The 16819-nt window shown below is 43.6% G+C and overlaps 1 protein-coding gene across 6 annotated transcripts in view; it reads left to right on the forward strand.

Moving 5' to 3' along the window:
- Window positions 1-16819, forward strand: part of KALRN (kalirin RhoGEF kinase) — a 786138-nt gene that overhangs the window by 645043 nt on the left and 124276 nt on the right. Inside the window, exon 1 of one of the 6 annotated variants that reach the window (XM_075933147.2) lies at window positions 4141-4396. The exons of the other annotated variants lie outside the window; for them this stretch is intronic. Within the exon in view, the coding sequence (XP_075789262.1) occupies window positions 4312-4396 (85 nt within the window). The 5' untranslated portion in view covers window positions 4141-4311. Of the gene's footprint in view, window positions 1-4140; window positions 4397-16819 lie in introns of those variants that run through there. 6 annotated transcript variants of the gene reach the window in all.

Genomic DNA, 16819 nt, shown 5'->3' on the forward strand with positions numbered 1-16819 from the left:
ATATAAGAACTAGACACTAGGTTTGATCTGAGGAAGTGGGTCTGGCCCACGAAAGCTCATCATCTAATAAACCATCTTGTTAGTCTTTAAAGTGCTACATTGTCCTGCATTTTGCTAGACACTAGGTGTCTCTGTGCACTCACCAAAACAGAGACTTTCAGTTTGGTCATGGTATAGTCTAACACTAACAGATATAGTCTCAGAGGGGTAGCCGTGTTAGTCTGTAACTTAAAAAACAATGAATGGCCCTGTAGCATGTTGGGGTGCGTCTACACAGCACAGTTATTTCAAAATAATGGCCGTTATTTAGAAATAACAATGCGAGCATCTACACAGCAATTCTGTTATTTTGTAATAATGTTGAAATAACAGACGGCTTATTTAGAAATCTGTAAACCTCATTCCACGAGAAATAATGCTTATTCCGAAATAGCTATTTTGGAATAGCAGCATTGTGGACACTCCACTGCTGCTATTTCAAAATAGCTCCTCCCCAGGATCATTCAAAGTAATTACTCCCCAGTGCCTCCTAGGGCTCTAAATCGAGGTAGCACGTCCACATTAGGGAAGTCTGCCTTGGGCTAATTTTGAGGCTTCCCTGTACTGTAGACGTGCTATTTCGAAATAAGCTATTTCAGAAAAAATAATTCTGAAACAGCTTCTTTCAAAATAAGCATGCTATGGGTTGTGCCTGAAATGGGTTGTGCCCACGAAAGCGGATGATACTATCTATTTTTTTGGTTAGTCTCTGAAGGTATGTCTAGACAGTGGGGCTATTTTGGGATACCTATTTTGGGATACCTTTTAAACACACCCTTTATTTCAAAATATTTTTTGAAATAACAGGCATGCTATTTCAGCACCCCTCTAACCCTCATTCCATGAGGGTTAAGGGATGTGTCAAAATAGCACATTATGTAAAAATACAATAGAAATAAGATACGCAATTTGCGTAGCGCAAATACCATATCTTATTTTGAGTTTAGGATGCTTTGTAGACGTACCCTAAGGTGCTACAAGACCATTTGTTGTTTACGTTTTTTTTTTTTTTAACTAATAGAAATAGAACAAGGAGTTCAGAAGCACTAGGAATACTGTAGCATTACTGTTTGATGCCTAACAGAATTTGCTCCTCTGTGTACCTACAGCAGTGTCCCTCACAGCAGTTAACTACACCAATGGTTTACAGCAGTTTAAATATAGAATGTTAGTTCCAACATATTTACTAGCTTCCTCTTAAACCAATGGTTCTTAACACTAAGACAGACTCTCCTGAGACATGTCCATAGGGCATTTGCATGGGAGTACTGCATGCTTCAGGAAGAAGTTATTCCTATGTTTATCATCTAGGTAGATGGTGCATTTCTTCAACCTAAAATACAGACAATTGCATGGGGAAGTGAAAGCAGGGAGTTAAAACACACTTTTGTTTTTGCATATCAAAGAGCACTGAGGCACATTGCAGGACATTTTACACTGTGAATCAGTTAATAAATTGCTTGAGTTCCAAGTGAGGCTGTAGCATAGGCCTGCTCTTTTTAAAGACAAAGAGGTAAAGGTGGATATTGATTTCAGAGGGTGCAGGCAGGATAGGAATCATACTGTGGGCCAAATTGAGCCCTCCTTACTGCACTATTGGGCTCAGTTCACTCCATCAGGCACCATATTAATGCAAATTCCACCCCAAGTACCGCCTGGGCATAGGGTTGGCAGGTGTCTGGTATTCTACTGGACAGTCCATTTTTTGCGCCCACTGTCTGGTAAAAAAAAAATCAGAAAATACCAGACATGTGCAATGTCCAGTATTTTCTGTTTTTCTGACTAGGCACTGGACAGAAGCCTGGCACGGGCGGGGAGAGTGGCTGGGAGGCGGACCGCGATTGGCACTAGGGGAGCCTGTGGTAGCGTGCAAAAGCCCGGCAAAGCAGGGGGAGTGGCTAGGACTCCCAGCCACTCCCCCGCCCGGCTTCTGCATGCAACCACAGGCTCCCAGCCTGTGGTTGCGTGCAGAAATCAGGTGCGGGGAGTGGCTGGGAGTCCCAGCCACGCCCCCTACCCCCACCAGGCTTCTACACACAACCAGAGGGAGTCCACGATCAGCATTGGGAGCCTCTAGTTGCATGCAGAAGCCGGGCGGGGGCAGTGGCTGGGAGGCGGGACACAATCGGCACTGGGAGCCCTCAGCTGATTGCATCTGAGGAGGAGGAGAAGAAGCCCTGTCCCTGAGCGCTGTTCAAGTGCGTTGAGGTGCCGTAGTCCAGGAGAGAAGCCGCAGGTGCTTTGTAGTTGTGTTTAGATGCCTTCCATGGGTTCTCAGCCAAACTGACTGGAGTAGAATTTCTGCTTCTTCCCACTGGGACATCCAAAGATCTGGCTATAGGGGAGTCACCTTCCTACCCATGGTCACCCCCTTCCGCCCTGCTATTCTGTTGCCCCCGGGTCTGCCTCTCTCTGATTTCGGTAGCAGACAAATTTTTAGCCCATGTGTTTGGTATTTTTGGGGAGACCATCTGACAACCCTACATATCACCCTGAGGGTTATTTGGTAGGGGAGATCAAACCTCATAGTATTCAATCCAACAGATATACTAAATCAGCCCTGGTATGCACTGTCCTTGCTCACTCTTGGTATTGTACTCGTTAACTTTGGATTCTCTATTTCATCAGGGTTTGTGAACTCTTTGCTGTTCAAATAACCCTGACCCAAGGTGTAAGGGGGGGCCCTTCAGACATTCATAAAACATGAATTATTGACATCCCCTATATAATGAAACAAGCCTCTGTCCCTTAGTCTAAATCACTGAAGTAACAGCAGGCCTCTGCTATGGTCCAAAATATACTACCATAGGCTAACAAAAGAAAACAAAATGCAGCACCTATTTATTCTCCATTAGTAGATTACCTCTTTAAAATGTTAACAGGTTCTGCCTCTTCCACCCCAACAACACAGAAAGCAATTGCAAGAACCACTAACCCTAAGTTCAAATCATTCACAAAACATTTTGCCTTTGAATACTGGGAAAGAATAACTGAGACAAGCATTGTGTCAACTAAAACCTAATCAATCCTCATTCCTTTTTTGCCATTGGGTTTGTTTTTTTAACTCGGTATATTTTCTTTCTGTTAAGCTTCTTTAATTCAGCAGCAGATATATCCAGTGAGTGGAGTTAAGCTTTTTCTCAGTGGGTTTTTTGTTGGTTTCTTGACATGCTACTTCACATTGTCCACTGAATGTCTTATTCACTACTCCCTGTTAATAGATCACAGCAGTCCTAACAGCTTTGATATTAGAAACACATTTTAATCAACTGCCTGCTGGATCCACCATTGTGAGAGCTAGTCTCAGAAAGAATGGGTTTAGCACTAGTTATCAAGTATTACAAAAGCAATATGAAATTCCCTATCTGAATTCTAATTGCAATCTACTCTTTTACAACGTTGTCTCCTATGTGGCACATCCTTACTGTTTTACAATCACAAAAGCAAAACCCCTACTAACCTATGAGAGTAACATCTGTCTTCAGCTTGCCCTAAAAAATAAAGTATAACAGCAACCTCAGAGAATGAGCAAAGAATTCCAGATTCAGGAAGTGTCACACAGTTAAAGTCTAGAGAACTGACAGACTAAGAAGCAGCATTACCAGCAGCCTTTGCATCAGAAAACTAACTCCTAAGAGAGATAATGTGCCAGAAAGACTGATTGTATAATTAACACAATTATGGGTCTTCTCCCATAGACTCACACTGTTTGGGTGGACTGCTCAGAGCAATGTTGATAATTCATGGTTTGCCTCTGTAGCCATAACCACCTCCTTGAAAACTACAGTGAGATAGAAGGATGGGATGTAGTTTTCTTGGTATATCCAGCTGTAGAAGAAATCTACCCAAAGCCTCTCCAGAAGTGAACTCTGTTCTGTTCTTACTTTATTTTTATTGGTGTGGATGTAACTTGCTTTCTTGGTAGAAGAAAGAGTCTTTGCAGAATATTTTGGTTACAAAGTAGCATTTTGGATAATAGGTGTGTCCAAGGAGGAGTTTCACCCCCACAGTTCCTTATTATTGCATTATGTGGTGAGACTAAGCTTCTGCGATGGGAATTCAGCCAACAGCTGGGGTTGTGGGTGTAACTCCACCCATTCGCCCGCCCCTTAAGTGGCAGAGCTCCTCCTGTTTCTAAGGTAGTTTGTTTGTGAGAATAGAGACAGCACTCGTGGTGATTATTGCTGGGTTTAGATAGACTTGCACTTTCCTAGTGGATTTTTTTTTCCATGGGGGCTAGTGAGCACTTGCTATGAGCAGCACGGAGGCATAATGAATGGTGGGAGACACAGTTATTCCAGCAGCTCGTGTTTGGGATGGTTCTTTTCAAAGTGTTGCTGCTGGTTCCCGTGCAAAGGTCAGTAGCTGCTGAACTGTATTTTCTTCTGAAACAGACATGAGAGTGATAGCTGAGCTGTGAAAGGGGCACTGGGGAGGACAGATCTTGGAACTAGTCATTTCAAACTGACTAGGCTAATAAATACTTAAGTAGCTTTCACGCTGACTGGAATGGGTAGTAATGTAGTAACATTATTTTTGTGTAAGAATGGATTGTAGTTACTAAAGCTTGAGGAAAGGAATTGTCATGGATACCAAAAAAGTCAGTGTAGTAGTGTGTTTTTTTTCAGTTTGTGTATGGATCTGATCTGCCTGACTATTCTTGTGTCACAATGTTGTACAATTTCTTGTCAGCCCATAAAATGGGGATGATCTTTACAGCCTGACAGCTGCCTCTTTAATGTAATGCTCCTGCTTTGTGCCTTTAGGAGTGTAGCTGCTCTTAATCCAGGGAGTTTATTAAACTCATTTTGCATAAAAAGTTCAAACTTCTTAGCAGGGTGCGGTTCTTGTGCAACTTGGTTTTTGCTGTACATTGGCCTCTGACTATAAAACAGAAATTACACTTCTGTAAGGTATAAATAAATCACAGTGCATTTGAATACTTGCTACTCTTCTGAGGAGGAGGGATGTGACTTAGGAACACACAAATTGTTATTTCAGTGTAGTGAAAAACTTAAGTTGTCCTTGTTGTTATCTCTGTCTTAGGGATGGGGGGAGGGGGAGGGAATACCATTGTGGCTTTATGGGAAAAGTCCTATAAAAACTAATTTATTTTTCCAGTACTCGAAACCATTTAATACGCAAGCTTATTCCTGCTAGAGGCTTAATCAATCTACAGAAAAGATTTTTTCATGCTGTATTGGGGTGGTTATTAGACAGTTAATACATTAACCCAAATTATGTAGTTCTTGAGTGACTTTAGTGGAAGCCTATTGAAATTGTATAGGATTGTGGAAGGAAGGACGTGGCATTTACCTTAAAATGCTGTAATCTTAAAATGGTATTTTTATCCTTTTTCTGTTTTTGCAGTACCACGCTTCTAGATTTGTACACTTTCTATTTTAAAATAGGCATGAATATGAGGAACAACTCTGCACCCCAGGCAGTTTTGGTGAAAACAAAACCTCATTCATTCAAGCTTCCCTGTTCCTGGTGTCAGTCACCTTCTGGCTTATGGTCTATACATCCTTGTTACAAGCTGTTCTGATTCAGAGCTGAAACTGAAGAAGTTGCTGTTTCATATGGTGGTGTATAAACACACAGAAATTTTTAGGAAAGCTGCCGGTTTGGGGATGCCTTCTGCACTGCAGGGGAGAAGGCTCTGAATAAATTGCTGGTTAAGCATGTATGACCATGGGCTCTAAATGGCACAGTCTGCTGTGGCTTTTTAAAACCCATCTAAAGATCTGGGTTACTTGTGTTATACAGATTTGACAGTTTAATATTTGGGAAGAGACCTTAATAGTCATGTTAGTCAAATACCCCTTGTTTGTTCATGTCTGTAAGGGAAACTTTCCCTTAGCTTGTCTTTGTGGAAAAAATACACTGTTTCCAGAAGAGCCTCTTACTGAAAGTTATTTTTATAGCTTGCTTTTTGCTTTCTCCCTCCTCCCCCCTCTTTTTTTTTTTTTAATAGAGGAGCCATTCACATGTGTGGCTCTCTAGGAGTGCAGAGGGAGGGGATACCCTAGGAAAGCACTCCATGCTGAAGCCCAGTGTGAACACTCATTGTTACTCAGGCTCAGAATACTGATCTCCCTGCTTTAGAACTCAGTTGTCTTCATCAATGTGTTTGAAAGGGTTCAAATGGGCAGAGTTCAGTTCCATGACATAGCAGCTTGTACAATGGGCCCTTCAGTCAGAGCAATGATGATTGATTGCGTTTATTAGTGAGAAGCAATGAGAGCCTTCGCTGTTCCCTAGGTTAGTTTACCAGTGTGGGTCATCCTTCTTTGTCCCAAAGGTTCAGGGGAGGTTGATTGCCACAGTTACTTTCTGCAAAGGAAAATAAGGCTAGTGTTTGTCAGCCTCGGAAAACAAATAACACAGCAGGCAGGTCAAGAAGGAAAGAATGAGCCAAATTTGAAAGGATTTATCATAACCGTCAGGAAACATTCTGGACTATAAAGTCAATGAGACAGGAGCTCTTTGCCTAATGAAATACTAAGGCATTCTTGTGCGATTTTTAACATTCCCTGGGATTGACAACAGCTGCTCCTTACAGGAGGGGAGTCCATCCCTTTGTCAGCGATCAGCAGCCTAGGCTAGTAAGTGGGATGGCTCTGAGTGGCCCTCCTTCTCAATGAGCAGCAAGACTGGTGTAACCAAAATGATCTCCCAGGATAGGGTAGCTTTGCTAATTGTACTTGTGTACTTAGAATTTGCGGGGTGTGCCATTTGACCCATACCAATGCTTTCATTGGCTGCAGAGGGAGCGCAGGACTCTGCACGCAACATTGACAGTCAATCAGCACACATCTCATTGAATTCATGATTTGCACTGTCAGCGCTTTGCCTTGATGGAATTGAGCTAGGTTCACAATTCTGCAAAGGCAACAAACCTGAACAAGTAGCCCATTCAGTTTGCCTTGTTTTTTGGTATGATTTAACACAACACAGCAACACAGGAAGACTACCTTTTGGCACCAAATAAATAACTCTCTGAAGCTTGGTCTGTTGAGTTCTTGGGACTTGCAGCATTTGTAAGTTCTCTACTGAACAAGGATGGTGGCAGGACTATTCAGTCAGTTTTGGGTTTCCTAACAAGCTATAGGACACAATTGTGGAGTCAACTCACAAAGCACTCTTGGCACTCCCATAGCACACACGGCAGGTCAGAACAGGTTAGCATTAGCTGACATGGCTTTGGACTTCAAAGTGCTGATTCTAGGAGAGATTGGTATCGCCCTGCTGCTGCTTGTTATCCTGGGCATGCCATTGGGAGGAGGAAACAGCTGATATTCTCATCTCTGGAATGTTAGCTGAAAGTTGGTAATTCTCATTTGCCTATAATAATGAAAGGTGCTGTGTATTTTTGATAGCTTACTTATTTTCATCTTGCTTTATTCCTAGTAGTGAAGGGAGCATAGGGAGAGATTAATAATAGCCATGGTGCCTTTTCAGGAAAAAGCAAACTGGTCAGATGGTAGAAATGTTCCCATGAATGTATTCTGCTTGCACTTGTTGCTGCTCTGTGCAATCCAGACTACATCACTCTGTTAATGTTAGTAGCACATGCTATTAAGCTTGGAGACTATTCCTTAATGCTGTCAATTAACCTTTGAACATGTAACTTCATTTGTTCATCATTGCCAAAGACCGGCTTTATATTTTAAGGCAATTTCTCTGCCTTTCTCCATCTTGCATTTTCTTCAAATCTGAGATTGGAGCATAACTACATAGAGCTCATCTATAGCATGGCTACACGGCAGCCTGGTGTGAAATTTGTACTCGCTGCTGCCCTGTAAACGACCTCCCCTGCTTCAGAGTGGATTTCTTTACTGGTGACAAATGCCTGATACCTTGTGCTTTGGCAACACTTAGTTTGTCATGCTAGTAAAGTCATTTCTCCTGTCCCCCCCCTCCCCCCCAAATCCAGATTCAGTTCAGGAAACACAAGATAAGTTTGCAGCCCATTGTCAGAGAGAGGTCACTCATCCCAGTTAAGCAAAACTTCCCCGCAGTCAATCTGACTGTAAAAGCAATGAGACACAGGCTTGAACTTTGAATGTGATCTTATAAGCAGGAGAGAGTCACTTAATTCTCAGTAAGAATCAGTACTGTGGGAAAGGAATCTCCTTTCATTTAATAAATAATACTCAGCACTTGCGTTTTCCAGCTTGGGTTAGAAGCAGTTATTTCCTAACTATGGGAAGTACATGCACCCCCAGAGCCTGTTTAAAGGGCCTAGAAAATAGAAAAATGCCAGACATTTTTTTTTGCTTCTTAGTTTGACTCTAAGAGGGAGTCTTCTGGTATGTTCTAGATGTCAGGTCAGAGTCTAGATTAGGGATGTGACCAACTAGTCGACTATCCCTTAAGCAAATGCACCATCTCCACAGGGGGCAGAGGGAAAACAGTGTGAGTGGGGATTGGAAACAGTCCTGCTCATGCCTGTCCCACTGCTGCACCTCTCCCTTTAGAATGTACAAGGGCTGCCTGAGGCTCTTCCACATTTCAAAGGAAGAGGCACAGAGGGGACTGTTTTTCTCCCAACTGTGGGTTCAGCTGCCTCTCTCCCTTTGAAATGTACATTCTAAAGGGAGAGGAGCAGCAGTGGAATAAAGAGCGCCTGCTTATCAACTCAATTATCTGATTGATTGAAATTTAACATCCCTAGTTTAGATGCTGTCCTGCAGAAGCAAATTTCAGAGGTGAAGTCCCACCATTAAAAATGTGCAGGTTCTGATGCCTTTGAGATTACTTCAGCAATCTGTGCCAGAGTCTTGACAACAAGCTTGTGATGTGGAGTGTCTGAGGAAGAGGCTGTATCTCAGGGCTTAAGTCATTCAGGGTTTTATATAGAGTACCTTGAATTTCACCTGGACATGTATTTGTCAGTAATGCATAGTATGGGAAAAAATGTGATATAGGCCTCACTCAGAAATCCATGAAGCTTGCACCACTCTGCCTCACTCACAACCAGCAATGTCCTGTGGCTGTATTTGATATAGAATCTGCAACTTCATTAGCCTCAGGTAGTGTATTGGGCTTTAATTCTCCTAGCTAAGAGATCAGAAAGAAATGGGTTTCTGTAGCAATGTCTGTTGATTGCCCAGAGGGAGAGCTTTGTGGAGGAGAGGTATTTATGGCCACTGATTTAAACTTGAAAATCAGGTAACTACTGTGTGTGTGTGAAATGTATACTGCCCCAACTCTGTTAACTAGTCTGTGGTAGAAAGAAACACCTCACTGTAAACTGTTGCTCTGAACATCTTTTAAAAAATTGACCCTTTGCTGTAATGCAGAACTAGAAGAAGCAGTTGTGTGATATGGCTCTTACAGATTACTTAAATAGTTTCCACTCCTACCTGGACTGGAAGGTGAGCTAATGCAAGAAACTGATCTGTATTTCAAATGTTTTGCATCAGACATTCAAGAACCTGCTCCTTTCTCTTCTAAGCAGTTATCCTGTGAATAATTAGTCTATGTACTTGTGTGTGGCTGTTCTAGACTTTATTTCCTAAAATAAGCTTAGGCAAAATTTTAGACCCTTCCACTTATGTTTGTTATAATAAAAACTGAGTGTGCCTGTCTACCCCAAACTTCTAGGGGAGACTCTTTATTTTAAAAAAATCACATCCCTTCCCCTCCCCCATGCCTTTTTGCTTGTTTCTCTTCTCTTGCTTCTAATCTGGCTCATTTTTTTCCTCCTCTTTTGTTAATCTCAAACTAATGGATTCAGACTAATGTGTAGTATAAGATTAGACTTTTTCTTGGCTTCAGTTATAGTGACTCTGATGTATGATGAAGACTGTTCAGCCAGCCACCTCTTAGATATTGACTGAGCTGTCAAACATTGTGCTTTACTGAAAGTTGGCGCAATTGGCATAACTACAAGTGCTGTCAGAGCATTACTACAAGTTATCCCTTTATTAGGACAAAAAGCAAGGTGTTTTTTGGGAAAGCATTTTTTAGAAGGTGTGAGGGTTAAAGGCATTTAAATCAACTATAGAGGAGAGTAGCGTTAAGGAAATGGTACCTTTCTGCTGCATGATAGCAAGGGTATGATCTGCCACACAACATTAATATTAGGAAATGTTATGGACTCGAGCTCTTGACTTTCAGTTTAAAACTGAGCCATGGCTATGCTATGTAAAGCATACTGGAATGTGTAGCCAAAACAGTTCTGAAAATCAACAAGCAGCAAAAACAATTGTGAAGACTAAACATCTGACCCGTTTGAGTTCCTTGCTTCCTGAGTGGCAAATATGAGGAAACTATTAAGTTCAATAGGCTTTCTGGGAGAGTCCCTTGACTTGCTTACCAGTTGTAACTTTAAAATGCCTATAGATGCTGCAGTACTAGCCTTCTGTCTGGTGTTTCTTTCACTTTACGCTGTCCTTTGAGTTGAAGGGTTCTTGCTGCTTTCATGCCAAAGCAACTTTTTGAACTTCTAGAATCAACTGGGCCAAAGTTGTTTTCAGCATTTAATATATGGCCCCCTGAAATACTGTATTTCAAATGGCAATTTAGACCTCTTTAGAAGTCTTAGATATTGTCTGAAGACCACCAGGTGTCCAGAGACCATAGGTTAAAAGCCACTGGTCTATGGTAATGACAACCTTTCACAGACCCGTTACACATAATCTGTGGATCCCTAGGTTGAAATCTGTTGCAGTAAGGAAACATCTACACCCCTAAAGGAACTTCCTCTCAGCCCTTCGAATTGTATCTGGAGTCAAGGAAGGTCATGCCAGGCTACTGGAAAGAGACAAGATGTTACAAAAATGAAGCTAACCTGAGCACTCAGGATTTTTAGTTCACAGTGAAGTGAATTTTGTGGATTGGTTAAACTTCCTTCTAATAAACTTCTTAACCTACATCTCCTTAATGTGATACTTCATTAAGCAGAATATAGCCTCTTGAATATAGGTTTTTGAAATGCTTTTATGGATTGTCAGATGAGAAGGAAATTATGATCCTGCCTTTCTGTTATAAGTATGGAATGTTCTCTTCTCTTAATTAGAAGTGCCTGGTATGTGGACAGTCTTAGAGCATGCATATTTAAATCAGATGCATGACTTCTTGGATTTAGTTGGCAGCAAAGTTGGTCTACTCAGTATCAGTAAACTCTCGAGATTATTTGGTCTTAAGCAGTATTAAAATGTATACTTTTTTAAATAAGATTTTTGAATTACAATATTAAAAACTTGGCCAAGGTCTCTGGGGCAGGAATCATGTCAATTAACAAGCTGAATTAAAATCTCAGTGGATCAGCATTGCTCAAATACTCAGACTGAGAATCTTTGCCAGTCTGTCCTGTTCACTGAAAAAGGCTCTTTCTGTGCCCTTTCCCTCTGAAATCCTTTTCCCAGAGACTTCCAGTTGTGACAAATAAGACACTACTTTGCTCTTAGACTGTATGGGTCCTGAGAACTCTGATGGGTAGCTTTATACAATAAAACTCTGATGGTCTGGCATCTGGTGGTCCAGCACTCCTGATGGTCTGGCACCATCAGGAACCCGGAAGTGCTCCGGGCAACCGGACCATTGGAGCTGCTCTGCCCCCAGCTTCCCCGATTCAGCTGCTGCTGAAACTGACCAGCAGCTGACTCCAGGAAGCCCGGCAGCTCTGCCTTGGGCTTCCTGGAGTCAGCCGCTGATCAGTATCAGCAGTGGCTGACTTGGGGACACCTGGGGCAGAGCAACTGGGGTGCTACCGGGTTTGTTGGTCTGGTAGCGCCTAGGAGTGGCGCTGTGGGACCAACCCGGCAGCACCCCACCTGTTCTGTCCCAGGCATCCCCAAGAGCAGCTGGGGTGCTGCCAGGTTGGTCTCGCCGCGCTAAGGGTCGGCGCTACCGGACCAACCCAGCAGCACTCCAGCTGCTCTGCTGCAGGTGTCCCCGATTCAGCCACTGCTGAAACTGACCAGCAGCGGCTGAATCAGGGACGCCTGGGGCACAGCCGGACTAGCAGAAGGGGGAGATGAGGGGTCTGAGGTGGCATTCCCCCCCACCCCAGATCCCTCATAGCACCCCCTTCCGATAGTCTGGTAAATCAGATAATCCGGCACCCCCTGGGTGCTAAAGGTGCCGGATTATCGGAAGTTTACTGTATTAGTAATAAGGCCATGCTTGGTATTCCTTTGATTACTGGAAACTGTTGCACATACTGATGCACCACCAGTCTATCTCTTGGAATAACCTTCTAGCCGTATCGTTTTTGAGATGGCTGCATCTCAAATGCAACCAGACTCTCAGATCTCACATTGTATATGTAAGAGATGAGACTTGTATAAAATCAGCCTCATGCTATGAAATCTGAAACTAGTGGTGCTGATCTTAATTCTCTAGGTTACTGAATTGTTTTCAGCTCTCATATATCCATCTGATTTTAAAAGGAAAGTACATGAATTTTGCTTTCATGCCTTCAGAGCTCCCAATCTATCACATCAAGTGCATGAGAGATCACAAGACTTTATCTTGCCACAGGACTCAAGGTGAAAGGCTTGACTCATCACACATTTTATTTCTTTATAAGTACTAGTTGGCTGAGCAGTGAAGTAACATGTGGTAAAAAGGATATTGCTAACAGAAGAGTATTTGAAAACTAGAGAGGAATTGTCATGAATGTTCCAGGTAGGGGGGAGGGTTTCCCCAGGTCAGCTTCCTGAATTTCAGAAAAGTCTAGAACTGAACTTCTGGCTTGGGCATGAAGTGCTGGCAGTTCCAGTGAGACACTTGTAGACTAGACAGAGCACTAAAACTATATACTGCAAGGAATTTTTGTAGGAGTGGAGTATAGGGCTAACTGGACCACCTAATGCAATAGGTAAGTATCATTCTCGCTTTCTGTTGGGGGGGGGGGGGGGTAAGGACGGGGTTGGGAGATCAGAAGGGTGGCTTGTTATACACAAACATCCCACATGCAGATGGAGTACAACCTGTCAGGAACAGTATTCCTGATGATGCCACAGCACAACTGGTGGCTGAACTCTGAATTTATCCTCACACACAACTATTTCAGATTTGACAACATATACCTCCAGACCAGTGGCACTACTATGGGCACCCGCATGGCCCCACAATACGCCAACATTTTTATGGCTGACCTGAAACAACGCTTCCTGAGCTCTCGTCCACTTACACCCCTTCTGTACCTACGCTATATCAATGACATCTTCATCATCTGGACCCATGGGAAGGAGACTCTGGAAGAATTTCACCATGATTTCAACAGCTTCCACCCCACCATCAACCTCAGCATTGACCAATCTACACGGGAGGTCCATTTCCTGGACACCACGATACAAGTGACGGTCATATGAATACCACCCTATACCGAAAACCTACCAACCGCTATACTTACCTGCATGCCTCCAGTTTCCGTCCTGGACACACCACACGATCCATTGTTTACAGCCAAGCACTGAGGTACAACCGCATATGCTCCAACCCCTCAGACAGACCTACACCTACAAGATCTTCAATAAGCATTCTGTAAACTGCGATACCCACACGAGGAAGTGAGGAGACAGATCGACAGAGCCAGACATGTACCCAGAAGCCTCCTGCTACGGGACAAGCCCAAGAAAGAAACCAACAGAACACCACTGGCCATCACCTACAGTCCCCAGCTAAAACCTCTCCAACGCATCATTAGTGATCTACAACCCATCCTGGACAATGATCCCTCACTTTCACAGGCCTTGGGAGGTAGGCCGGTCCTTGCCCACACACAACCCGCCAACCTGAAGCATATTCTCACCAGCAACTACACACTGCACCATAATAACTCGAACTCAGGAACGAATCCTTGCAACAAACCTCGGTGCCAACTCTGCCCACATATATACACCAGCAACACCATCACAGGACCTAACCAGATCAGCCATACTGTCACTGGTACATTCTCCTGCACATCCACCAATGTAATATATGCCATCATGTGCCAACAATGCCCTACTGCTATATACATCGGCCAAACTGGACAGTCCTTACATAAAAGAATCAATGGACACAAATCTGATATTAGGAATGGCAACATACAAAAACCTGTAGGGGAACACTTCAATCTTCCTGGACACACAATTGCAGATCTAAAAGTAGCCATCCTGCAGCAAAAAAACTTCAGGACCAGACTTCAAAGAGAAACTGCTGAGCTATAGTTCATCTTCAAGTTTGACACAATCAACTCTGGATTAAACAAAGACTGTGAATGGCTCGCTAACTACCAAAGCAGCTTCTATTCTCTTGGAATTCACACCTCCAGATCAGCTGCTAGAAGTGGACCTCATCCTCCTTGATTGGATCCACCTCGTCATCTCCAGCCTGATCCTGGCCTGCATATTTATACCTGCCTCTGGAAATTTCCACTACATGCATCTGACGAAGTGGGTCTCTGCCCACGAAAGCTTATGCTCCTACACTTCAGTTAGTCTATAAGGTGCCACAGGACTCCTCGTTGCTTTTGTTATAGATTGGGGCTGGCCACATCTGGCCTGCCTGTCCCAATGGTGTGCATCCACTCGCATTCGCTGTCTCCCCTTCCAGACACTGCACCCTCTCCTATATCCCTCCCGCCAGGCCCTGCACCTCACAACTACCTTCTTCCCCCCCCCCCCCGCCCCTGCAGACTCCCTCTGATTCCACACCTTCTCCTGCACCCCAGTTCCTTACCCCAAGCTCCCTTCTGTACCTAACCTCCATCCCATACCCTGCACTCCCTCTATAGAGAAGTGACCCTTGACCACTTTCCAAAACCTTAGTGTCCCCCATCAAAAATGATTGTCTGCTCCACTGATATAGTGAAGTGAAGTTAAAACTTTCTCAACATGCTTCAACTCAAGTGGTACAAGCACTGTGTGAACAGTTAGGACTACATGGATTTCCTAAACTCCTATCAATGCCTTCAAGCTCAGAAGCTGAAAGCATTTGGAAGAGAATAGACAAACACATTCCTGTGAATTTCCTTTACATATTTAGATCCATCATGGCAAGCAAACTCTTGCAGAAGAATACAGCGCACAAATGAAACCAACCCACCTGAGTCATAGGGAGCTAGTGAGAAGTCTGTCTGAGATAGTCAAATCTCAAAGAATGGGTTCTTGATGGCCAATAGGCATCATCTGCAGACTTTTGGTGTATTAATGGATTTTACATCACAAAATAAGTAGCTCTTAAAGAATCCAATTGGTTTTCAAATGGTTACTACCACACAAATAGCATTGCTACCATTTAAACACTTATTGTGTCAAGCACAGAAATAACACAAGTGGGTTAGATCTCTTGTAAAGAACATTAATGTTCTCCCCTTAAAAAGGAGCAGCTTGTTGGATAATGAGACTGTGTCAGAATGACTGGCAGTATCGTCTCTAATTTCTTTCTAACTGGGAAATTAACTCTTATTTGCACTTGAAACTAACTCCTCATTTAGGACGAATGTTTGTCTCACTGTAGACAAGGGTTTCCCAACCTATGGGCTGGGACCCAAATATGCAGATGCAGGAGTCCCTGTCTGCGGGGAGCGGGGCGCTAAGCACTCTCTGGACAGAGGTTGCTCCACAACAGCCTCCCCTCTCCTCCCAGTGGTGCCTCTGATAGATGCAGCAGCACAAGAGGTGAGGGGGAGATGCAGCTCTTGAGCCATACATTCAGGGAGCAGGCATGAAAGCCTGCTGCCAACATGTGCCAGCTTCCGCCTACCTGCCTTACCCATTGTGGTGCTGCCTCTGAGACAGCAGCGTGAGGGCAGGAAAGGGGAGGCGCCTCCATGGATCTGGTGCTTGCCTGACACCAACTCCCACTCTCCCTTTCCCTCTTGCTGCTTCTGTATTAGCAAGGGGGGGCGGGGGAAGTGCGTGTAGTAGATAAGATTAATTGATAAGCCTAAGCTTATTGGTTAATCATGTAGTTGACTACACATTGACATCTCTGATTGTGGGAGCATGCCCCTAGTCCTGTCTCTTTCATCTGCTCCCTGCAGCAGAGCACCCCAGCTAGCTGGCTCCTTCTTGCTGAAGTGGGGCACTGGGCACCCCACCTTACTTTCACTTCTGCTCCTGCCATCCCAAAACTCACCATAATTCACCTTAAAGATTGGGAACCTAGTAGGGAAAGTTCCATTTAATGAAAAGTGATAGAAATGTAGCCGTGTTAGTCTGGGGTAGCTGAAGCAAAATGCAGGACAATGTAGCACTTTAAAGACTAACAAGATGGTTTATTAGATGATGAGCTTTCGTGGGCCAGACCCACTTCCTCAGATCAAATACTCAGCACTCAGTATTTGATCTGAGGAAGTGGGTCTGGCCCACGAAAGCTCATCATCTAATAAACCATCTTGTTAGTCTTTAAAGTGCTACATTGTCCTGCATTTTGCTTCATTTAATGAAAATCATTATTCCTGACTGCTGCATGTGTAACTAGAAAAATTCCCCTGGAAAATCCTCATGAGGTGAGCATAAGAGCCTGCATACTTAAATTCAGACACTTTATTAGATTATTTCAAGGGCTTGACAGACTGCTGTTTCTATTCACCTGTGGTGAGAAGATTTCAGCCAGTTGCCCTGTTCACTGGCGGTGTGCACATGCGCAATGCGGGTCTTGTGCATGCGCAGTGCGGGGCTGGCGAGTAGATTTTGCCGCTGTTTGTCAAGCCCTTATTTCCTTATGCAATAATCACTAAATATTCTTCGAGTGCTTGCTCATGTCCATTCTGATTAGGTGTACGCGCACCGCGTGCACGGATTCCGGAGCTTTTTTCCCTTAGCAGTATCCA

The sequence above is a fragment of the Pelodiscus sinensis genome, chromosome 7 (assembly GCF_052426305.1).
Source record: "Pelodiscus sinensis isolate ZL-2025 chromosome 7, ASM5242630v1, whole genome shotgun sequence".
Taxonomy (NCBI): Eukaryota; Metazoa; Chordata; order Testudines; family Trionychidae; genus Pelodiscus; species Pelodiscus sinensis.